The sequence below is a fragment of the Enoplosus armatus genome, chromosome 11 (assembly GCF_043641665.1).
Source record: "Enoplosus armatus isolate fEnoArm2 chromosome 11, fEnoArm2.hap1, whole genome shotgun sequence".
NCBI classification, from domain to species: domain Eukaryota; kingdom Metazoa; phylum Chordata; class Actinopteri; order Centrarchiformes; family Enoplosidae; genus Enoplosus; species Enoplosus armatus.
The window spans coordinates 12,784,115-12,809,374 of record NC_092190.1 but is presented as its reverse complement, the minus strand read 5'-3'; the positions used below and the strand labels follow the sequence as shown (position 1 = coordinate 12,809,374).

At 39.2% G+C, this 25,260-nt stretch overlaps 1 protein-coding gene across 5 annotated transcripts in view; it reads left to right on the top strand.

Annotated features, from left to right (window-relative positions):
- The window catches only part of rapgef4a (Rap guanine nucleotide exchange factor 4a), a 34,004-nt gene extending 10,576 nt beyond the window's left edge, over positions 1-23,428 (top strand). The window contains exons 5-32 of one of the 5 annotated variants that reach the window (XM_070914031.1): positions 282-286; positions 6,785-6,857; positions 10,581-10,645; positions 11,789-11,839; positions 11,955-12,061; positions 13,311-13,432; positions 13,532-13,715; positions 13,812-13,896; positions 14,389-14,449; positions 14,606-14,682; positions 14,797-14,943; positions 16,039-16,154; positions 17,148-17,233; positions 17,635-17,713; positions 17,843-17,993; positions 18,944-19,032; positions 19,205-19,235; positions 19,339-19,417; positions 19,988-20,134; positions 21,225-21,322; positions 21,774-21,899; positions 22,004-22,182; positions 22,279-22,369; positions 22,446-22,496; positions 22,689-22,776; positions 22,933-22,997; positions 23,108-23,162; positions 23,301-23,428. In XM_070914031.1, coding sequence (XP_070770132.1) covers positions 282-286; positions 6,785-6,857; positions 10,581-10,645; positions 11,789-11,839; positions 11,955-12,061; positions 13,311-13,432; positions 13,532-13,715; positions 13,812-13,896; positions 14,389-14,449; positions 14,606-14,682; positions 14,797-14,943; positions 16,039-16,154; positions 17,148-17,233; positions 17,635-17,713; positions 17,843-17,993; positions 18,944-19,032; positions 19,205-19,235; positions 19,339-19,417; positions 19,988-20,134; positions 21,225-21,322; positions 21,774-21,899; positions 22,004-22,182; positions 22,279-22,369; positions 22,446-22,496; positions 22,689-22,776; positions 22,933-22,997; positions 23,108-23,162; positions 23,301-23,428 — 2,636 coding nt within the window. Of the gene's footprint in view, positions 1-281; positions 287-6,784; positions 6,858-10,580; positions 10,649-11,788; positions 11,840-11,901; positions 12,062-13,310; positions 13,433-13,531; positions 13,716-13,811; positions 13,897-14,388; positions 14,450-14,605; positions 14,683-14,796; positions 14,944-16,038; positions 16,155-17,147; positions 17,234-17,634; positions 17,714-17,842; positions 17,994-18,943; positions 19,033-19,204; positions 19,236-19,338; positions 19,418-19,987; positions 20,135-21,224; positions 21,323-21,773; positions 21,900-22,003; positions 22,183-22,278; positions 22,370-22,445; positions 22,497-22,688; positions 22,777-22,932; positions 22,998-23,107; positions 23,163-23,300 lie in introns of those variants that run through there. The other 4 variants (XM_070914029.1, XM_070914030.1, XM_070914032.1 and 1 more) reach the window with 4 other exon arrangements.
- Positions 23,429-25,260: the final 1,832 nt, after the last annotated feature.

The following is a 25,260-nucleotide window of genomic DNA, read 5'->3' as shown; positions in this document are numbered from 1 at the left end:
AAAAAATACTGGATAGTAATGTGTGCAGAATTGTTCTTGCTGATGTTGCAGAACTACCTGGAAATTCAGAATTTGTAATCCAAATGTCCAAAGGAAAATGTAGTATTTTCATTTTCACTAAAAGTGTGAACATTTAGAATTTATATTCTGTTTCTGTTTGGGAGGAAATCTAACTGAGCGGAAGTGAAGTGAAACTGTTTCCCCCAATTGTTTCCCCAAGTGGCCTGAAGTGTGCCTCAGAATAATCAGCGAATGCTCTGAGAACAGTTTGCACTATGTAGGTTATGTAATCTGGGATGAATTATTCAAAAATACAGCAGTGCATTCATGCACATTGATGCTCACAATGCAATAATGTGCTCAAGCATGAAAGACAGAGGTGGAGCTTGAGCTGAGAACGCACTGAGATGACTTGCTCAATATCTTCGCTGATCTGTTGTTAGGACACAGATAAAACTATCTGTCGACTCTTTAAAGCATCCATGTGCATCATGACAGAGATATGGACTGTATATTCAGCTCTCCATGGTGACAACGCTTGCACTGTTTTTATACACGAGGTGTACAGGGAAATTACAGATTATTAGTAGAGAACAGGGTTAAGGGATATGTAAGAGCTCTCCTGCTGCTGTGAACAGTGAAGTCAGTGTATGAGAGCAAATAAGCACAACAGTTGACCGAGCTTTACTGGAGGAATACAGAAAGGCACGTTTGTTATTGCAGGCATTATTAGTCAAGTTCATCAGATATCATTTGTTTAAGCTGCGTGAACTTATTGTGTTTCAGAAAATATCACAGTTTTTATTTGAAATCATTAACAAAAAATGTCATTAGCCAGTTGTGGATGTTGTTCATGTTACCTGTAATTATAGAGCCAAATATGTTCATTACAAGAAAATGCGTTTCCTTTGAGTCAAGTTTGAATGCTTCTCAACTATCACTATAACGATACTCATGGCCTATTCAGTGTATCTTTCTAATGCCAGCGCCACAGCCCAGCCACGTGCTCTCATTTATCTTGACCATTACACCATTACGTGGCTGGCAGTTTTTGGATGAGCGTGACATTTTTCTGTTTGAGTCATTGTTGTTTAAAATTAGCAACAGCAATAAAAGGAATCTGGATATTTGATAAGAAGTTAAAGTTGTGTTGTTAAAAGGTCAAGCAAGACTCTAACGGAGTAAAGTAAGAAACATCCAGTCACTAAAGTTAGAGATGAGTCTTTGTAGATGTCGTAAAGATACTGAGCAGTTTAAATCAATTCACTTTCGGATTCTGGGTCAATTTAGGATGAATTTAGCAACTACAATGCAGTGACTCGTCACTGATTGCAATTATTCTGAATTTGCCACAGCTCTGATTCACGTGTCTGACTCACATATGTGTCACGCTGCTGTTGGTGGTTACTGTGGTTAGAGCCATGTGCCACATCAAACTGAAGGTTTCTTAGAAATAAAGCTGAAATATTTATAACTGATGGCCAGATGTAACTGTAGAGTATAGTTATGTCTTTCAGGAAAGCACTTAGTCTACATGCTGCTATGTTCAGGAACACATTGGAGACTGCGTCCACACCAGCCACGTCATATTTAAAAGCTGTTAAATGTGACACACTAACATTTCCAGGTTTCTTTTGTAAAGATCTCTGTCCACAGTGAAACGCTGGAGAAAAGTCTCTTCTCCTTAATGCTTTTATGGTCGGCAAACTATAAAACAGTTTTTCTGTTGACAGCCAAATAACTACAAATTACATTAATTAGCTAGAAAACATAGAGACGCATAACTCTGGTAAATGAATTCTGTCTGAGTTAAAAACAAATGTCTGCTTCCGTGTCGACATGCTCCTCTTCTTTGTAATCCTCTTCGTCCAAACTTTTGCCACTGGACATTATTACATGGCAACTTAAGAAAACAGCTTGTGCACTGGCAAATAGTTGATCACATTTAACATAATTCTTTAGTTGTTGTGTGTCTGATTGTTTCAAGATATTTCTTATTTTTGTACCACTCTCAGCCTTATTCTTTGAGCTATGTGAACTGCTAAAGATCTGAGATGATTTCTTGGTTGTCCACCTTGGGAGATACAACAAATGAAGACAATATATGTTGATAATGCCATGTTTCTCCTGTCTGTTGCTGATGGATTTTATGCCAGGTTGACATTTTTCAGAGGGGCCCTTTTAAGCTGCCCTTGGGGTCAAAGACCTCAGATCTATTGGAAGTTAGTTTTTATTCCTAGAATCGCGGATGTGATGGGATTTAGACTCCTACACGTCTACCTACCTGTCTGATCATATCACCTCAAACAGCATCGTTCTTATTCTGGAAGTATTTGTAACACCTAAATCCGCTTGAAGCAACAGATCATAATCTCCTCTAATGTGATGGAATCGGTTTATAAAAATAACACAATCATTCGTAAGAGACAGGCTCGAATCAGACGCTGTAAGCTGTCTGACTAAACCATTGTGCTTGCTGTCTGAATGTGAAGTTGTGACGGATTATTTGACCCCGTCGAATTCGCCTAAAGGACTTTCCATGCTTTACACGTCGTATGTAGTCAGAAACATGTGTACCTCTATTTGTGCAGAGCTGGCTGTGAGTCCCAGTGGTGCTTGTTTGTGCCTTATGACTATTGACTGTCCATTTGTCTGTAAATGCTGATGTGTAGTAACAACGTAGTGATTCTAGAAACCATGTACCGGTCTGCCTTCCCTCTACTGCTGCAGATAATAGATGATAAGGACATCTCTGTCAGTATAACGGTTATAAAGTGACAGACTACAGGGAAGTAGCTGCACAAATCACACTCAATGGTTATTTTACTGTGACATGAAGTGCGTTAACCCTAACGGAACACGGCGAGCACATTGAGTTCTTTAGATCTCTTTATAAACAAGGCTTTTAAATCAAATTAATTTGGGATGTCAGAAATGCCTTTTCATGTATTTATTATAACATTTTGTCACAATTCCAGTATATCTGCAGTTTCAATCTCTCTAGTTGATGTGTGAAATGATTTAACACTCTAATAATCTTCTCAGATTAAAATGATAAACGCCAAGGTGTGAATAATTGGACTGATTTATTTAAAGGAGAAGCTGGACATTTGGGAAAATACAGCCGGTTAACTTAGCTTAGTATAAAGACTGGAAACAGGGAGAAACAGCTAGCCTGCCGCAGTCTGAAGGTATGTGTTAAATAAGATAGTTTTAACGTTTTAATTAGTTAGCTTTAGAGGGTCAGGTAGCTTTGGATAGAGCCTGGCTAGCTGTTTCCAATCTTTAAACTAAGGTAAGCTGACCGGCTCCATCTTCATATTTAGTGGACAGACATGAGAGTGGTATCATTCTTCTCATCTCCTCTTAGCAAGTAAGCGAATAAGCAGATGTCCCAAAATGTCGTACTATTAATTTAAATGTTATGAAGTTCCTAATATTTTAATTTGTGGGTTTGGGACAAGAATATGGACAGACAAGAGCAGGACTGCAACTAATGACATTATTGATTCATCTGCTGATTATTTTCTCAATTAGTTGAGTAATTATTTGGTACATAAAATTTCAGAAAGTCTGGAAAAATGTCCATCCCAGTCTCCTAAAGAGCACAATGACATCTTCAAATGTTTCGTTTTGTCTAACCAACAACCCAAAACCCCCAAAATATTCCACATATGGAAAAGCAACACACCCTCACAGTTGAGAAGCTGGACTGCTTTCCATGTTTGCTTGAAAACTGATTATCAAAATGGTTGTCGATTAATCTTCTGTTGATCGACTAATAGATGAATCAACTAATGGTTTAATACGCTAATACAAAATCCCACCTGAAGAGTCAGTGACTTAATGGCCTGCTGGAGGTTGTACAAAACAAATGCATTGTGTTTAAGAGTCAGAGTCATAAGAGTCAGAGACATCATTAATAACTAAATAGAAACTGAGTGCTTTTCACACACCTGACAATGGTGCTAATCCTTCTCTGAAACAACACCCCCACCCTGCGTACTGCGTTCAACCCCTCAGGGAGTGCGGCTTTATTGGCTCTGAGGGGTTGAGTTCATTTGTTCATGTGCTGCTCAGTTTAAGTGCTCCTCCCTAATCCTAAACCCTTTAATTGTCAACAAAGACAGATAGGCATGTTGAAGTGACTCTGAAGGCTTTGGTTCGGCTGCTTTGATTAACTTTGTATAGTTACAGTAAATCTGTTGTTTGCATGTGTACAAAATCCACTCCACAAAAGACACATTTTCATAATCCGAGTGTGGTACTAGTTGACATTAATCTATATCTGTTTGTGTCTTAAGGAGCAGCGAGTCAATCCTCATTTTGGAGTAAAATGCTTTCATAAGCTGAGGTCACTGAGACATTTCAAAACCGGTTCTTAATTGAGGGAAAAAGCTGTGTGCCCCTAAAGGGTTGCTAAAGTGATTAACTGGCTTCAGAGGGTGGAATTGAATTTAAAACATGACCTCTGAGAGTACATTACCATCCAGGAGCAAATGGCTCTATAGTTCTAGCTTTCGTTCAGTCTCCTCTGACCAGAAGATAGGAAGGTAGAGAGAACTGGCCGGTCACTAAGTGGTCCTCAATCTGCTTTTTATTGACTTGAAACGTAGATGCTTCGGCACATAATCGGTTTTGGTTTGTCTCTTACCACAAATTAATCTTGAATCATTTGTCTACCTGACAAAATGTTCAAGTTTGAAAATCAGATTAGTGAGACTATATGTGGTGTGGATTGATGTCAAAGGTTTATCTTTTTCTCTATTTTTGTTTAACTTACTGGACTACAACAGTTAACCAACAAGTTGCTAGAAGTCATACCACAGTAAAGTTACTATTGAACTAACTACAGTAGTTTTTAACATAATATAAAAGGAATCACAGTATGTACAATATATAGTTTTTAGTTATAAGGTTTTTATAAACACACAAGCTGTACAAGATTCAGTTCATAGAGGAACATGTTTCTTGCTATGTAGACTTAGGATAGTTTTTACTGTACTATTTTCTCAGTGCAAGATATTTCAATTCACGGCTAACTCAATATCATGAGGCATGTATTCTGTAAGAGAAAAAGACAACAATATCTAGATAGCTAGATTGCTTGTTACAAGCAGGCCTCCAAAGCAGAATACAAGGCCTTTTGGGATATTAAATGGTCAATGTCTGTTTGCAAAATCCAAATATTTTGGTATATTTTTTGGGCTAATGTATGCTAAACAAAGCATTTCCCCAAATACCTTGTAAATCTCCGGTAACCTATGGCTTACACTAAGGCACTGCAGAGAATACAGTTTTAATGCTGTAAAAACAACATAAATAACTGAACGTGAAATCAATATCCTATAAACAGATGTCCATAAAATAAAGTGGACAGCTGAGACTTGAGTCAAGAAATAGATAGAGGGATGTTTTTTTTTGTTGAGTTGGAAAATCGTTGTACTTCTACTTTGACTGATGATCTCGTCTTGCAGTGCATAAGGCGATATTTTTTCTCATGGCTCATTGGTTGTGGTTGGATTGACCTCTTTGTGCACCAGAGTCACGGACAAAAACATGACATTTACAAGAATGCATGGGGTGCAGGATGATGTTACATAACATCTGTGATGCTGCAAGGCACAGTGATGATATAAGGCATGTGCAGTTGTATTGACATGCTCTGTTTGCTCTGCGGCTCTCTGCATCTCGCACAACATTAAGGAGTAAGTACTTAATTGAAATATGTAATCTAACAAGTGCATAACAAGGGAAAAGAAAGAGAGGACTAGAAACTGGAACGAGGATTAGAGGATTAGAATTGAGCCAACGTTATATTTAATGAGTTATTCAAATGATAGGACTAATGAGGACGAAATATCAACAAACAGCCCAAATTCTCATCAGCTTTGTTCTTTGTCCTCACAGCCTGGAGACAAGTGATGTCAGAGAGCACATTAATGACAGACGGAGACAGGAAATGTTCGAACAGAGCGAGGGTGATAACATGCAATAAAGATTTCCAGCCAGAATCGAACCAGGGATGTTTAAGTTCTATAGTAAAAACGAGAGCTACAAAAGAGTGATTTCCTCTGTAAACCTCTCAGATGGTTTTATTTAGATAGCTGTTCGAGACCCAAAGAAGTAGAAGTATACAATATTTCACAAAAAAGCAAGGATTAGACAAAAGTCCAAGAAATTAGCCTTGTTTTTTTCTTTTTTCTGAAACCATTAATCATCTCCTATTGGAGGATGTAGTTTGTGGTGCTGTTGAACTGCATTGCGTTCCTCTGACAGGTGTTTCCATTATTTTGACCACCCCACTGGCGACAGAGTGTATAATGATATATAATTCAACGAGTACTTTTACTTTCGATACTTTAAATACATAAATACATGTTTTACATTGTTGTGCTGATACTTTTACTCAAGTAAAGGATCTGAGTACTTCTTCCACTGATGTGAGCTGTTTGATGAAAAAGACAAGACTGGAACAAGACACTTGGCCAAAATCTCAGTGTTTATCTGAGGTACCAGCTGTGAGTGTCAGCTATTGAGTTACAGCACGTTGCCTCACACACACTTGGGACATGGGACATTAGCTTGCCCTCCCATGGCCAAGTTGATAAAATGATGAGACACAAGGACAGTTTGTTTTACTCAGTTTTAACACTGCTACTGTCTTTACGATGCTACAGTCTTCTAATGATTGACACATAGTGGGCTGCAATCATATTACCACTTAAAAAATTGATAAGTTCTTGTTAAATGTTATGATTGCTTTGTTCTTGTATTTTTATAGAAATATCATCGATGCATGGCTGGACTGCTCGCCCCTCCCTATGGTGTGATGGAAAGTGGTTGTAGTGCCGACCGTAAGTAGCCCTCAGTTACTGTTTGCATTTCTGAGTGGTTGGGACTCCCACAATTGCACATTTCCTTCACAGGTTTGTCACAGTTTGTGTTAGTTGTTGTATTAACCTTCACACGCTACAGGGCGTTGGTACATTTGAAAGCATTCGTTGAACTTTGAATTAAATTTGATTGTAACAGGATCTTCAAGACAACGTTTGACTGTAAAATATCACAGTGCAGACGCTCCCAAACGTTCAAATGTTGCAGTTGGTGCATGTGGTTTAGTGGGATGTTCAATGACACTGTTACATCATCAGACACAGGTTTACTTTCGTATCAGTTACTCAAGATATAAAGGTACAGATAAAAAGAAGCTAACCTGATATCATGAAATTATAAAGTTAATGACACGCATTTGAAGGTTGGTATGCAGATAAAGAATCTATCGAGATGAGGAACTCCTAACACTGTTTACAGTACATGGCTCCACTTTATAAAGATTCCCAGAAGTAACTCCACTTGTTTGTATAATGAGATTTTCACAATTTTCAGGAAGTGTAATACAACATAGATTCTTATTTTCTACATACTGTAATAATATTTTTGTCTGCCTAACTCCATTACTGTCTGGCCCTCCTTCATCCTCTTGCATTGTGATAAAGGCTGATACTTTAATTTATGCTTTTCTGTTGCAAGTTAACTCAATATTGACCGAGCTTTGCTCAAACAGAGCACTTAACTTGCTTCAAAGTCACGTTCCATAAAAATGATGAACAGCAGTGTGCTGTGAGAAAATCCAGAGAGACTGTTGGCTTACTGGCAGTTTCATTGTATACTGTTGTGTATTTTTTGAAGAGTTCATAAATGAAATAAAGAAAATGTTTCTCTTTTTTATAATCCAAACAAAGAGCGCTTTTAAAGAACTGACAAATTCACTCGCCCTAAAATTTGGTTCACTACTGTAGCCTGTTGGGCTGCGTTTAAAAGTTGATGAGTCTGCTTTAGTATTCATCACTGCTACATGTTATGGAGCAGCAGTGTAGGAGCAGAGTATTTTTTCCATTATACAGTACTGTGCTTGGGGGATTTACAGTATGCACTCTATGCAGGAATACACCAAGATGCACTCTCCTGCACAGTACATCCACAGCCGCTCAGTGGTTTGGTAACTGTAGTGAAGTCAAATGAATTAAACATGTTTTAAATAGTCCTCTTGTTTACAACAACGCTGTGCTTCTACAGCACTTTGGTGTTAACAGGTGGAGCTTTTAAAGTCAGCATTGTTTCATTTACTCCGGTCATGCATTCAGTACCACTTTACCTGAGCACCTTTTAAAGCACACACACTTGTTTTTCAGAAGTTATTCAATCAAATGAAACACTCTCAGCTCTGACACTCAAACTAAAAATGATCTTTTATCAACAAATTCATTTTTCGATTCTTTCTAATCTCTCAAATGCGCACTGTAGAAATGCTGCTTTCCTCTTGATGTGATTGAACTGATGTGACACTTGAATGAGTGGCATGATGCCACATGGACCAGCGTGGCAGCATCACAAATACAATGATGGACAGCTGCTTTAACTAAAAAAAAAGGCTATAAACAAGCACAGATTCCACACAGACCCACAGCATAGAAATAGAAATGCAGTCTAAGATTGTGTAAGAAGATGACAGACACCAAAATGAGACTCTAAAATGAGGCTTTAATCAATATTATTATTATAAAAGTGTATTAAATGACACTAAGAAAACAATGTGACAATGTGAAAGGGGTCGCATGTAGTGGTGAACCTACAGAGAATTATCACCTGAATCTGCAGCTCCCCTTGACTTTACGGCGTTTAGATGTACGGCTCACAACTTCACTGTTTTGGTTCACTCTCACCGATCTCTTTGCATCGTTTTTAGCAAAAGAGTTCTAAAAAAACTACTTTACACCATCTGCTTAGCACTAGACACAATTAGCCATGAACTGGTGAATATAGTGGAACATTTAGCAGCTAAGGAGCCAGATCTTTCCCTCAGGAGTTGGAGGAGACCAAAAACAAAGCTAAAAGAGAGTGAATATTGGACTTACATTTATCAGGTGATCAGAAACACGACTCCAATTAAACAGTTGAAAATGTTGCGACGTAACAGTGTTAATAACAACAGTTTGCTAAACAGTTTGTGTTTACAACTTGTTTCTGCCCCCAAGTGGCCAAAAAATGAGCTGTCTCATGAAACAATCAAACATTTACCATTAACAGTTAACATTGATAACCTTGATTTTATTGCTGACTGTGCTGGTCCCTGTACTGAAAAACAGCAGTGCTCCCTTTTGTTTACATCTGTATCATGGATTGTATTCTTTCCAACTTTCCATTATTATTTCCCCTGTTGAACATTGTTTGCCCAGTGGTTAGATGGTCGAAATGCTAACACACGTTGTGCAACATGAAGGTAACAAAAGAAAAATCTGTACAGCAAAGAACATTTAGAAAAACAACCAGGAATTTAAAGTAGCCACGAATCTCACAGAGCATTGTGAGCAAAGTTATACAGATACAGATGCTTGAGTTCCATTCCTGGATGTATAGCCACAAGCATAATGTCACATTTCGTGCTATGTTCCACTTTCTTTCTGTATCTGTTTTTCATGGTATCAGCAGTCTGAGAGACGCGTCTAAGAATAGCTGAGTTTTCCCTGCAGATACAGTTGTGACTGAGCAGCTCTGACTGATTGTGCTATTTGTCCTGAAGGGGAACTGTACTTACAAGCTCCTCACGCTGAGAAATAACCACACCCTGCAAACCCTCCTTTTCTCCATTTTATGTTTCCATATTTATCACTTTGCTGCCTCTGTACAGTAACAACCACAACCCCAGCGTAATAGTAATAATAGTCCAGTAGCATTTTTATGTAAGAGGAAATCTAAATTAGAACAACCATTTAAATTGTTTTTAAGTGTTCGGAAAAAGAAAGGCAGTTTTCTCCTAAAGGGAAGTGCATGGAGGCCCAAACAATCTATAATTGAACATGAAATAGGATAGTCATTGAAAGGAGATAGCAATTAAATGAAATTAACAAGCAAACAAATAATACTCAATAGCTACTGATAAAGTTATAATAATTTTCTGCTCCGTAAAGGTGACGGAAATTAATGTTTGTCTGATGATATGAAAACAATTTTAAACAATTAAAAAAAGGAATAAAATAGGACATTTTAAACCAGAGATAATTGATCTGAAGATTCAAACAGTGGATCTATCAAAGAATCTATATAAAAATATCAGAGGAGAATTAAAGCCTGAGGACACTCTTGTTTTCAGCCACAAATAACCTTTGTTAGAAACATGAAAAAAGCTAATTAAGCATGGTATAAAGATTGTAGTATGTAGTAAGTATATTATATTTACAATGCAAATTAATTTAATGTATTTTGCATTGATTTCAATGTCATACTAAATATGTTAAAATATACCATACCATTGTTTTGTACTTTGTATTTTCAAGGATTAAGTCGGCTTTTTATGGCAGCTCGTTGTTTATGTGTTTGCTACAGGAAACTTTACTTGGTTGCTTGAATTGCTTCATACTGTATGCTCATACTGTATCTCGGCTTTTAAAAACAATATTTTTTCCAACACATGGACCTGCAGGGGCTCTGTGTACTCTATGTAGGACGCTCTTCTCAGTGATATCTGTTTATCTCAGCAATTCACTTTATGAATATACTCTCTGTTTTTTTCCCTCCAGGAATGCCGGACAAAGAGAACATAAGCAACAACTCATATGTTTCAGTCTCCAAACATCAGAATAAGGTAGTTTGCCTCTCACAACATGAATTATTTACATGATTTAGTGTTACTACATGTTATGAAAGACAGAGGGAGGCTGAGACAGAGCTGGTTTATTGGCTGTGTTCCTGTCTGGCAGAGTGTTACTGTAAGTGAACAGTTTGGCAACAAGTTAAACCTTGTCTATAACTCATTCTGTGCTTCCACTTTGCCTGACGTAACAGCATCCTTTACCATTACTCACCCTTCCAGCAGAGGATGGAAATGGGCGTGGAATGTGAAGTTTGTTTAAAGTTGGTCTAAATATACACAAGACTGCAGCAGGAGAAAGGTGGGACAGGAACTCTTATGGATGGAGACCCAAACTGCAGTTTGAGTCTCTTGCTGTTTCCTGAGCGCCGGGTTGATAGCGTGGCACTCCAGCAGATTTATGGTGCCCTGTGCTTTGTTTCTGCGCAGAGTTTAGTCACAACACGGTGACAAGATTGTACTGTTATGTGAAAAAGAGCAACCCATAGCTTGCTTTCTTATGTAACAAATAAACACAGCTTTAACTTACTTAAACATATATAAATAATGAGTATGAACGCCCAGCTTCCAGTACTGAGTGGACTCATTTTCTTGTAAATAAATTATGAACTTTAAAGCCTCCATATAAATGCATGAGTTACTCTGCTCTCTGAAGCTTGCAGAATGCATTTTAAATGTCACAGCCTTGCAGCCCACCCCATGGCCCCGGCGGGAAAAAGAAAAAGAAAAAAGAAAACACACACTTCCATATAGTAATGCACAATATCTGTGTAATTTAAGATATTGAATGCATCAGTCAAGACTCTGGTAACAGACTATTATTTTAATTGAGAGGCAATACAGTTCAATTAAAACTGACAGCTAATAAACACTTAACATTAACAGTGAGTCACACAGTAGCAGTGACGAAGACATCCTGTGGCCCACAGTGAGAGGAAAAACACTCATTATTTAACATGGCTTGTCTGCCATGTTGTTGTTTCCCTGATGTCTTTTATTTCTGGACAACAAACCTTTATTTTCACCCAATTTCTGTGATGTTGAGTTTTGTATCATCAGGAGAGCCTCAGTTTCGTTGTCATCCGTGATGCATTTTATTTCAATTCCTCTTATATTTTGTTTCATTTTATTTTGCAGAAGTCATTCATTGAAAGTCCAGCCAAACCCCACCTTAAATGCATTTCTCAGGTAGTAAACTCAATCATATTCTGTACGTAGGGACCATCATTACCTGTGTTTTTTTGTGGCAGGTACTCAGTGGGACTCTATTGTGCTGAGATTTAACTTGAATTCTACTGTGCAGGTCCCGTCGGAGAAGATCCTGCAGGCGGGGAAGATTCTCCGTAATGCCATCCTCTCCAGGGCGCCTCACATGATCAGAGACAGGAAGTACCATTTGAAGACGTACAAGTTAGTTGGCATCTTAATTCTTTGATAGTTGTGGAAGATTATTCAATTCAAAATACTATATTCGTCCCTCGAGTGGCAATGTGAGGCAAGCAGGTTTACAAACATAAAAACACATAAACAATTTATTCACACACATCTAAAACTAAAAACTATCTAAAATTACAAATACAATAGTGTAAAGTTTAAAATAAAGAGAAAAAAAAGTTGAAAAACACAAGTTTTGGCAGTGACAAATCCATAGCTGGCCAATATTGACCAACACCTCTTTTACCTCATCTGTTTGCTGATCTGTTGGCTTCTGGCAATCTAAAACACATTCTTGAGAGCGTTAACTTAAAGCTGCACTAATTAATATTTTTTATTAACAATGGATGAAATGACTGTGTGCATTGTGAAAAGTGGTTGCTCATAGTGATGTACCCACAGAGAATTAGCTTTGGTGTCTTTCAGCTCATTGTTTTGGTTTTCTGGAACACAACATTACTGTTGTTTTTATCACTCTCGTTGTTGTTTCCAGGAGCAGCAGGCAGCTGTTTTGTTAGCGACTAGCTTGTGAACATAGCGGAGCATTTAGCAGCTATAAGGCCAGATAGTTCCCTCAGGAGTTGGTAGAGACCACAAAACATAATGAATATTGGACTTCCTTTTGCCAGATGGACACAAAAACAGCAATTTCAGATGAATGCTAACACATATGCCATATCAACCCTATAAGGGGAAATATGTCAGTGTTGTTTTTACAGCTTTTTGAGCTGCCCCCCCCAAAAAAATCAATACATGCAGTAATCATAAAGGATGTGTGGGGTCATTGACAGTCGTATATGCCTTTGCTGTACTGTACATGTTGTAAGTAGAGAGGGATTTTTCTTTTAAATCAGTACTTGAAACAGGCTTAGGCAGGTTACTTTGAAAATGCGTTCCATTATGATAATTATTAAAAAAATTTCCACATGTGTCTGTAATACATTTGTCATAATTTTGATCAAGAAACAATATAGTTACATTTTGTTTGTTGTAGGAATGTAACACCTTAGTATTTATTTATCTCATTTAACCTCAGTCTACCCAAGATTGATATGATGGCTCAACATACAAGCTCTTTTATGGCAACACCCTGTTAACAGTTTAGTAAAACAACAGAAACAAAAACACAAGAACAGGCAGAGTCAATTAGTAAAACACAAAACAGACATATTACATAACTGCTCAGCCTTGTATAAGATCTTATATAGACCTGTGTGTTTCCTAGGCAGTGTTGCGTGGGGACAGAGTTGGTTGACTGGCAAATGCAGCAGAGCTCATGCGTCCACTCTCGTGTACAGGCTGTGGGCATGTGGCAGGTGCTGCTGGAAGAAGGTGTTCTCAACCATGGTGAGACTCTGTGTGATATCTGTGCCTGCACACGTGTACGTGTGATGCAGATCTTTTAAATTCAAGCCCTGCTGTCTGTGTTGTGTTGCTGTGACGCAGTGGACCAGGAGCTGAGCTTCCAGGACAAGTACCTCTTCTACCGCTTCCTGGATGATGAGCAGGAGGATGCTCCTTTGCCCAGCGAGGAGGAGAGTAAGGAGAGCTTAGAGGAGCTGCAGGACACCCTGCTCCTCCTCTTGCAGATTGGACCTGACGCCCACATGAGGATGATTCTGAGGAAAGAGTACGGCTTTAAAGCAATAATCTCTGAAGCGGTATTAAATAAAGGCAATCAGTGTGATGGGGTTCTGATTTCGTTTACACATTTCCTGTTTTGCAGTCCGTCTGAAAGGACAGCAGATGATTTGGAGATCATTTATGAAGAGCTGCTCCATATAAAGGCCTTATCTCACCTATCCACCACTGTGAGTACAAGGTGTCACTGTGCAGACATTCAAATTGGTTCTGTCTATGGTGGCAGTAAAAAACATGCTCAGCCCGTCAGACTCTTGTCACATTTAGTATCAGAGCGGTAGTGAAGGAAAATATGCAAGCATGCAAACTGCACACACACTCGTGTGCACATATGTGTGCGTAGTCATCTTAGTACTGATCATCACATATTTACAAATATTTGGATACATGTTCTGCAAGTAAAATCATTAATTTACTTTGCTGCTGGGATTCACTCAAATTGAAAAAACAAGTTAAGAGAGAATTCCTGCAAACTTTGAGCATTTTTCTATGGACTTTAACTCACATTCAATTTGAGGAAAATCTGTCTTACAGCAGCAGGGTATTGACTAGCAGGAAAGTAAAACTTTGCATGGTGTTATACCCTTTCTGATTGGTCCCTGTTGCACCAGTAAGTAAAATGAACTTGTGTTAATATTGATCTTGGGCTCCTGCTTGCACAGGTAAAGAGAGAACTGGCAGGAGTGCTGATCTTTGAGTCCCATGCAAAGGCAGGAACAGTGTGTAAGTAATGGGGTAAAATGCGGTGACCTTTTCAAAAAAGCTGATGCCAAACAATTTGATTTATAAATGCATCACAGAGTCAGAATTAATCCAACAAATCCCAGATTAGGGTATATCAGACTACCAAAGCTTGTCTTTGTTTCCTTTCTCTCTTAGTGTTCAGTCAGGGGGAGGAGGGCACATCATGGTACATTATCCTGAAGGGCTCGGTCAACGTCGTCATCTATGGAAAAGTAGGTATTTCTCCAGATGAGGTCACGCTATTTCTAAAAGCATCAAAGCTGATTATGTAGCTCTAAGTCATTGGTTCATTGGTTAGTAACTGATCGGTACGCTGTGTTGCGCAGGGTGTTGTTTGCACTCTTCATGAAGGAGACGACTTTGGGAAGCTCGCTCTTGTCAATGACGCCCCCCGTGCTGCCTCCATCGTCCTGCGAGAGGACAACTGTCACTTCCTGAGAGTAGACAAGGAGGACTTCAACAGGATCTTGAGGGTGAGTTTCTGTTTATGCTTTTATGGTTACAGTAAAGAAGCACTATTGCCCTCTGTTGGCAAAATCTCAGCAATGCCGGTGAATATGAAATATGTTTGTAATGACTTGTATTACTTTAAACTAGAGATCAAAGGGCAGATTTTGGCAGTATGAACTTAAGAAATATCCGCTTGGCATGAATATGTACAAATAAAATAATAAAATATTACCATTTTATAAACCTCTTAACAGACAATTTGTTTCCACTTAAGTTGCTCTAAGATTGTCAAATCATCTTATTCCACACACATTCCTATTCTGTATTGGCTCTTCATTGAAACCATATAAATATTTAAACTGACTGAAATATTTAAACCTAAGACTTTTCACGGTTGCACCGTTCCATCAGACAGAATCATTCCACCTGTCTTGTGCATTATTTTATACACATTTCGCCCCAAATCCAGTCTGAGATATTTGTTATCTTTGGATACTTTGGAAACTTCTGCACTTGAATTTAAAGTAGAACTGTGTGCGTTTGAACACTGTTTGTGTTTGCTGCCTCATAAGGGGTGTAATACTGTTTGCAGCAATGATACTGAGAAATAATCCAGCGTCTTGGAAAAACAATAAGAATTTATTAAGTGAGTGTTTTTCACTTTTCACTAGTTTAAATAATTTCACATTGCTTATGAATCACCACACTAGACATGGCCTGCGTTAAGACATAAACCTAAACCTATTAAACCTCCTGCTTGCCAAAGTTAGCGTGGCTGTGTGCTGACTGAACACTGGACAAGCCAACTAATCCACTCTGCTCAGTGACCTGCGCTCAGTGTCACGCCACTGTCTCTGCTGCAGAGAGTCAAACCTCTCTGCAATTGTGAGATGTTTGTGTGATGGTGTAAACATTGCGTGGAGTTTATGACATGCCGTTCTCAGTTAGTTGTGGAAGAGACAGCTCATAGGCTCAGAAAGAACTACATAGAACCTTCCAGTGTAAACATTATCATAGCTGTTTCATTGTGCTGAACTGTCACCTCACACAGCTTCTTGTTCATACTGTATACTAAAATGCATTATGTGTATACACTGTGTGTGTGTGTGTGTGTGAAGGACGTGGAGGCCAACACGGTGCGTCTGAAGGAGCACGGTCTGGATGTTCTGGTGTTAGAGAAGAGTCTCAGCAGCAGTCGAACTTCCAGCCACGGAGCCTCATCCTCCCACTACAAGTAAATGTACCCACAGTCCACTGCACTTCACACAGCAGAGCGTTTATAGACAGGAAAGGTTTCAATGCAGTGTGTGAAAATACAAATTTCTATTATATATTATAGTGTGCTACCATGCTACGTATAGGTTTGTTTTTTAAAAAGGCTGAATAATTTCCACAAACAGCTGGGCACTGTAGTTTTTAGAAAATGTTACCCAAAAAGGAGTAAATTGTGTATTTGTTGGGGACTACTTCAGCTGTGGATCAATACACATTTGGTGCTCCAGTGATATTTTATTGCTGCTCTTGTGTATGTGGGATTGACTCAAATTCAGTGTTTCTGGAGTGGAGCTCTGAGGAGGAATTTGTTGACAATAAAATATAGAATATCAGCAGCCTTGTCCTTAAAAACACTGCACCTGGTGAATACTGGACAAGCACAGAGAGCGATCCTGTGCACTGCAGCCAGCGAGTGTTATCTTAATAGAGGCATCTGTCACTGCACCCTTGTTGCTGTAACATGGAGAGACACATTAATGGTAATGATGGCCCTAGCTCCTAGGGGGAAAGAGAAAGGCCTGGCAAGTCACAATTACTTGTCCGGGGTTGCCCTCTAATCAACTCCGCTCCTCACGCATGAAAGTGTCAAGACTGTGTTCTCCCTTCTGAGTGGGGAGAACACAGTCACAACACAGCTTGTGCAGCTCCCCTCTTGTGATGCCGTTTTCAAGTATTGAAAACAACCGAGGGTGGATTGTGTTGATTTTTCCCTCACAGAGAAGAAGATGCCCCTACATTTCTTTTTTTTTTGGCTTCTCTGACAGCTCTTAGCCCAGACTCCCCTTTCATCTCCAGCCGGCCAAGAACTCTGTGATTGTAAATAGGATTGTTATCAAATGAAGCAATCACAGACACACGTTCAAGTAACACAAATCAGTCGAGGGCCATAGCCGTGTCATTAAGCATTAAGAGCCAGTGTTTCTTGATTAGTGAAGGGTGTGTTTTATTCCAGATACAAGGTAATGTCGGGGACTCCGGAGAAGATTTTGGAGCACCTCCTCGAAATGATGCGATTGGATTCTCAATTCACAGAGTCAGGTACTGCTCAGCATGCGGCATTCAGTCCATCACATTAGTGCCATCTAATACAATCTATCAATATGATGATCATTTACTGTGAAGGGTTTTCTTCCATGCAGTATATTTATTCTCTCCTCCGCTCTCTCTCTGGCTCAGCGTTTCTCTCCTCTGTCCTCTCCGCCTGCTGCTCTGCACTGACCTGTTCTCATCTATAATTAGCCACACATCGCAGAGCTGATCTAATTACTGCCGCTTGTGTGGATACATATGGTTTTCATTTGCCTGCGGAGGTGACAGAGACAGGGCCATGTGGATCAAGGCCTGATGGCTCTGGGCACTCTTTCATCTGATCTTACGTTGGCTTCACAGGTGTTTGACATGACCTTCTCTGTCTTTATTTCTTTTTTTTTTTGTCACAGACTCAGCCCTAGATGACTTTGTGCTCATGCACTGTGTCTTCATCCCTAACAGTCAACTATGTCCGGTGTTGATGGCCCAATATCCTTTCAGCTATATGTTACCTAATGTGGTTAAATGTCCCTTAGCACTCCTATGAAACTGACCTGAAAAGAAAAACCCTCCCACTCTGCTCTACTTGCATCGTTTTGATCTTTAACTGCTGTGCACCTACCATGCTCAGGCCTCGCAGGGCTCCCAGCAGGAGAAGCTGGACTACACACTTAACAACAAGCGCCGGGTGATCCGCCTGGTGATGCAGTGGGTTGCTGTGCATGGCGATAACCTGCAGGAGGAGGACGTCTCGGTGGCCTTCCTAGAGGTCAGTAGATATTAGTAATGATATAATCACTTTTATAATAATAACAATAATAATAGTATAACAATCAATGTAAAGTCGGTGTTTTTATTAGATTAGAGTCTTTCAGTGTCAGTGAATGATTTTGTAAACCAACAACATGAAAAGATTTAAGCCAGAAGAGACATAAAACCCATAGTAATTCAAAATGTAGTAACTATTTTATTTTTGTAAAACGAGTATGCAATAACAGTTGTGTAATTACTGTATATAAATGCATTTAGGAAATAAAAAGGTGGTGGTCGCGGATCAACTAACTGTCATTTTGTTTTATATTGGGTACACAAATAACACCAGCTCCAAGCTCTTTAGCCAAGTCAGAGTTTACTGCTGGCACCTTCAGTTATAGCAGCAAATAAACACCCACGACAGAGGTGTCCAGTTAATATTGTCTAGTTAGATGGACTCCTGCCAGCCACGTGACCACGTTATGAAGCCGATTTATTTCATGAATATAACAAGCAAAGCCACAGATGGGCACCCTAATTAAATGTTTACAATATGATATATTGTACGCACAGTTGCACTGATTGTTAATGTAGTTTATATTTATTGGCTGCCCTGAGCAAAAAGGCTGGGTGATGAACAATGACTGCATTCACATGTTTGTTCTGTTCCAGGTTCAAGTACATTTATTAGTCATTCTACAACACAGGGCTGCACAATGAAATGACACAGTACATACAGTGTGTACAAATATTTTAGATGAGAATAAAATAAAAGGTGGTGATGTTACACTGAATGAATCTGTGGTGTATATATACATCAGTGATTTATACACTTTGAAGAGTGGTTGGTCAGTACCAGCAGGTACAACACTCCACCCCCACATTATGACATTTTAATGACTTTCTGTTTACTTTTAATTCGTCTTTTGAGCTTTCTTTTCATTCAGAGCTTGTCGTGTTTTGCAGGAGTTTCTCATGGCGGTATCTAACGACTCCAAAACGATTCCAGCCCTCAGGGATCAACTAACAGAACTGGAGAGAATTGTAAAGCAAAAGTAAGTTAGCGTGTTTTAGGGGTTGTGAGATGGAAGAATCTTAATCTTTGAAGTTCATTTTGCAGTCACCATGATCCTCCTGTATGTGCTCATAATTACTTTCTCTTCGGGTTTTATTGGCAGGTGAAAAAACATACATAACTTTAAGTTAATTATTGTTTTCATGTTTCAGCACTGAAGATGCCAGAGTCTCACAGAAAAAGGTAAGATACTGACTCCTTTCCGTTCAAATTAAAGTTTATTTTTAGATTTTGTTGTATTGTGCGGAAATGTTATGATGCCTGAATCTGTTGAACTTCGTCACAGCACAAAGTCCTACTGCGGCAGTTCAGTATGGGAGATGAGAAGCTTCAGAAACGTCAGCCCATCAAGAGTAATGATGAAAGTGAGTAAAGGGCAAGTCTCCACATGTTTGGGTCAGTGCATGATACAGTATGTTGTTGCTGCATGCTGCTGTTTGTCAATGTCACATTATATCCATATTTGAAACTTTTATTTAGCAATGTCTTTACCTCATCAGGCCACCGTTACAGTTCTTTACCTCTTTTGTCTGCACAGTCACACACACATGGACACGTATGTTAGTGTATGCCTAACTAAGGTCACTTCTCATTGAACATTGCTGGACGTAAAATGCTTTAATCCAGTGAATCCTAACCTTATTGTCTTGTGACCCCTTAACATAAAGCGTGTGTTGTTTAATTTAAGTAAAACTATCCAGGATTTCACAAGAAAATCAAATATTAGAGAAAGACTTTGTATGAATATGGTTTGTTTATTTTCTTTTGTCCTGTCTTGTGAATTGTCCCATGACCCCTCAGATGTATCTAGCGACCCCTAGATTACGAGCTATTGCATCAATGCAACTGTCTCTACTACTTTCCGGGAACTGCTTTACCTCTCCCTCATTCCTTCTTGCTGACAGTCCCATATTTGCTCTGATTCATGCTTCCAGTTCTGCTCAAAGTCTACTGCTGTGACCACACCTACACAACAATCCGTGTCCCTGTGGCCGCCTCGGTCAGGGAGGTCATCGGTGCTGTGGCCGACAAGCTGGGGTCAGCGGAGGACCTGCTCCTGGTCAACCTCAGTTCGGCAGGAGGTGAGAGCGGCGGCAGCTACGTGTTAATCAAATGATTGGAGACAGCGCAAGGGAGAGCCCAAGCAGGGTGTTATACTAATTAATCCCCGGCTGATTTAGTGAGAAATGAGCTGCCTTGTATTTGCCAGCTGTGAAAGGCTGCTCCAGTAGGTGCTAAAGAATGGCCTTTAAAGCAGCTTGAGAAAATCCTGAGCTCAAGATTCATTCTGTAGTGATGTTCCATCGTCTCTGCCAGAAAGCTCTAATGCAGCTCTCACTCATCCGCACTTGACCTGCACTTTCCCTGCCAAAGGTTAATAAACAAATAGAGAGCTGTTGCTTCTCTCTTGCTTGGAGTTGATTATCATGGAGCTCATATACTGTATCTCTAACCAATGAACTTTGGCTTTGCGAGGCAGGCTGCCGCTAGCTTTCACATGTGTATGATGCAGCATGAAAGAGCTCTTGTTGGACAGATAGTATGATATTATCATATAATGGTATATGGTGTTGCCCAATACCATTAGAAATTAGAGCAAAGACGTAAATGTATCTCAAAAATACATTATGTTTATTTTCAGCATCTGTGAGGCTGTGCTTTGGCAAAGAGTTGCTTTGAGCTAAATGCTAACATCAGCATGCTAACTTGCTGCCAGTGACTATGCTAACATGCTTGTGTATAGCAGATATTATGTTTACCATGTTCACCATCTTTGTTTAGTCTGTTAGCATGCTAACATTTGGTGATTAGCACTAAACACTAAATGAAAGTCATGGTTTTGCGAGCAGTTGTGCAAATGGACGGTTGAAGTTGTAAACTTTGATCTGATGATGGCGCTAGATGGAAAGTCAAGGGATCACCAAAGCTGTTACAATTCACCTTGAGGGGAACATGCGTATCTGGACCAAATTTTAATGGTAATCCATCAAAAAGCAGAAATGTCAACCAAGAGAAAAAGTCAGGGAATCGCCAAAGTCTGTAGGATACAGGAGTTGTTTTATAGAAGGATCTAATGTTACATTAAATTGATGGTGTGCAACATTTTACATCAAATGACAGTTACAAATTTAAATCTTTTTAACCCTTGTGTGTTGTGTTTTTGTTCCACAGAGAAAGTAATCTTCAAGCCCAACGATGTGTCAGTGTTCTCCACACTCAGCATTAACGGGCGGCTGTTCGCCTGCCGGAGGGATCAGTTGGATTCTTTGGTGGGTTAATCTCTCCCAGGAAACACATGTTACGCTGCACATTCTCATCATATAACAGAGGGTTCACTGACATCCTGTGCGTAGCTGTACGTCTCTTAACCCTTATATACTATAAATCTGTCTTCCATGCTTTTAGAATCCAGTTAGCTTTTAAGAAACCTAGTGAATGTGCAGTATTTTATATCTATATACTGTGTATGTGAATGCTTTTATGTATTTATTGTAGATAGACTACAGTATTTACTCTTATAAGCAGCTCAACTGCCTTCTTGTCTTGTCTTTTTCTTCTTTATAACATTTTAATCTACTTTGGCTCATGTTTACGTCACTAGAAGATATATGTCTCTGTTGGTCTTTGTATTGTTTTTTTATTTTTTGCAAAACAAGAATTCCTGAAACAGTAGATTACATGGTTATCAGATATAAAAGGCTGCTTTTCCTTGTTTTCTAGACCCCTTTACCCGAGCAGGAGGGCCCCTCTACAGGGTTCTTGACCAGCTTTGAGTTAATGAGCTCTAAGGATGTGGCTTACCACATGACTTCCTATGACTGGGAGCTTTTTCACTGTGTACATGAGGTATGACTGTGAGACCAGGTGGCGTTTGATAGTACACCTCTAAATTAAGGTTCACTATTTTGTTCACAAGATGATAAATTGTGTTTTTTCTTGGTGTCCAACAGCTTGAACTCATCTACCACACATTTGGGAGGCAAAAGGTCAAGAAAACCACCGTGAACCTGGACCTGTTCCTGAGGAGGTTTAATGAAATTCAGTTCTGGGTGATCACAGAGATGTGTCTGTGCTCTCAGCTCAGCAAGAGGGTGCAGCTTCTCAAGAAGTTCATCAAGATTGCCGCCCAGTAAGTGGACCTCGTTTCACTGTCTGCTCTCTGTTTTCTTTGACTCAGTTTGGTTTTTCGCTGCTCTAATTTTCCTTTAAATGTTTTCTTTCAAAGCTGCAAGGAGTACAGGAATCTGAACGCCTTCTTTGCTATCATTATGGGACTGAGTAACCCAGCAGTGTGCAGACTGAGTCAGACCTGGGAGGTGGGTACCTGTCCGCAGTCAAAAATTATTCTAATCCTAACTGCAAGTTAATCTTTATTGTTGTCTGTTTTCACAGAAACTTCCCAGCAAATTCAAGAAGTTTTACGTGGAATATGAAAACTTCATGGTAAGTTGAAACAACTAATTTTGTACTTGAAAGTGTCTCCATCTACGAGCTGCAGGGTTTTCTGTCCAAGCTTATGCCGAACTGAAAAATCAGCCGGTCAAGTGTGGGGTTTAGCAGCATCATCCTCGGACCGTGATGGATCTGTTTAACACGGTGACGGTACATCTCAGAACAGTGTGATTGTTTCCACAGGACCCGTCCAGGAACCACCGGGCGTACCGGCTGACAGTTTCCAAGCTGGAGCCTCCCATCATTCCCTTCATGCCGCTGCTGATCAAAGGTCAGAGCCGTTTATTTTTGATTTAACAACATTTTGACCTGCACATCGTGTTGGTCTGTTGTTGAATTGCCTCTTCAACAGCTTTAACCATCTAAACAATTTGTCTCCCCTTTTGCTCTTACTTCCCTTCACCGTATTTCCTTTTTTTTCCCCCAGACATGACATTCACTCATGAGGGCAACAAGACCTTTATCGACAATTTGGTCAATTTTGAGAAAATGGTGAGGCTCTGAAGATTCAGATTATTGTCTAACAGTTGGTGTAAATCCTTTTTTATGCCTTTCAGTTAATTGCCAATATCTGTTGCTGATTACAGCTCTTTGTCTTCCAGCGGATGATAGCTAACACACTGAAGATAGTGAGATACTGTAGGAGCCAACCATTCAGTAAGTGTGCATCCCCAGAGGTTTATTTCATAACCATGAAAAATCAAATGGTTTGATAACAAATGATAACTTAGACTCTAGTTTTCTCTGTTGATTCTTCAGGGAATTTATTTTTACTCATCTTTCCAATACAATCAGGTCCAGATTCACCTCTGGCCAGCAAAACCCACCCAGAAGTTCGTACTTACGTACGTCAGCTCAACGTGATCGACAACCAAAGGACGCTTACTCAGCTCTCTCACGGACTCGAGCCCCGCAGGTCTTGAAACCACTCAGGGACAGAAATGTTACACTCTGATGCTGCTTCATGTGCTTGCATTGGAACGAATTTACTCCAACACAGGCAATCACATGGAGGACCTCATGACGTGTCAGATAATGAGATATTGTTTCAGATGCCGTTGGCTGACTTGTTAAGCCTTTTATTACAGTAATTTGTGATATTTTAACAACAGTAATTGTTGGTGGGTGAAGTACCTCTCATATCACTGTGCTGCAGATATCGCCATCATCTCCAAGTCAAACAAGAGCAACAATTAGACAGAAATTAACATTTTCTTTGGGGGGGGGGGGGTCTCATTCATCAGATTAACATTTCAAACGTAAACACTATGTGATGCTGATGCTTTCAAAATGCCAAGTCTTGATATTCCTGATATTCAGTTGTTTCGTATCTTTTGTATCAAACAATATTTATACATATTTAAGTTTGTGAGAATCTTACGTGTTGTAAACTGCATACAGATATTTATTTTGACCTCAGCATGCAAAGACTTATTATGATTGTTTGACTTTTTATTCATGTGAGCACATTTGTCTTTGGAAGTCTGAGATACATTAATGTCTGAAAACCTTTTGTGTGCTTTAAGTATTAAATATTTTAGATGTATTTGTGCGATATATTGTCATTATTGTTTTGTTTTGCCATTTCGTTGATGCATTGTTTATAATCATGAATCAAACTGTAGTTTGCAGTTATAAAATAGGTTCTGTTTTGAGAACCAGTATATTGCAGCATGTAGTTCATGTAGTGTAGTTAGGAGCCCAGTTTCATCCAGTGATTGTCCAAGATATTTATCTATTGTCCAAGAGCACACAATTTGAGGCAATAGAAGGAGAGAAACCTCCAATATTAGTGAAATCTAATCCTCTTCCTCCAGTGATTTAATGCATTTAATCGTATCTGAGGGTGAACATCCATTTGGTACCATACATTTCCAGGAACACATGGGATAACTTATTTATATATATTGTCTAAAGGGGAACAGATGGTCAATTTATACTGTACATTCTCCACAACTTGGGAAAATAATCTGTGACTAAAAACTTTTAAACTTCCTTAAATGTATTATATTTCTAAGATTAAATCTGCTTGAAACAAGTTTAACATTCAAAAAATCTAAATGGGGCCCTGTGTTGCTTACGTGTCTCAGGCTGTTGCAATAAAGGCAGACGATGAGGTTTTCAGGACCTTTATGTAAAAGTAATCTCATAATTGTATTTACATGTTATATCGTTATGAACATTATTACTGGTGCATTAATGTGTAAGCAGCTGTAAATTGTAAAGCAATACATGATAATTATGAGTTCATTTTATACACTCAGAGGCCACTTTATTAGACACACCTGTAAGATCAAATGCAAGCTATGTTTATTATTTAGGTTGTAGTTTCCAGTGGTGTTGAACTGGACGGCATTATATTGAGAAATGTTCATAATGTTTTCCGCTCCACATTTACAAACTGAAGGGGTTTAATATGGATGAGCTAGATTTAGGTTAAAAACAAAGGCAATTCAAAGTGCTCTATATTATTAATGCATCAAAATGACTTTAACACGTCTGAAAGACAATGAGAGGAAAATTAACACAAAATAAAATGGACAAAATATATAATATCGACAAAAGAATAAAAGCTAAGCTTTTTTTCTCTAATGTTGCAAAGTACAGAACATTTAAGGGACTCATACAACACACTGGACGTCGTATCAGGACAATGTTGTGTACAGAACAACAACGCTGGAGTCTGTCCCACTTCGGTCCAGCGGAGGGAGCTGTTGTCATCTGGATGTGTGTCTGTACAGACTCCAGACCAGTC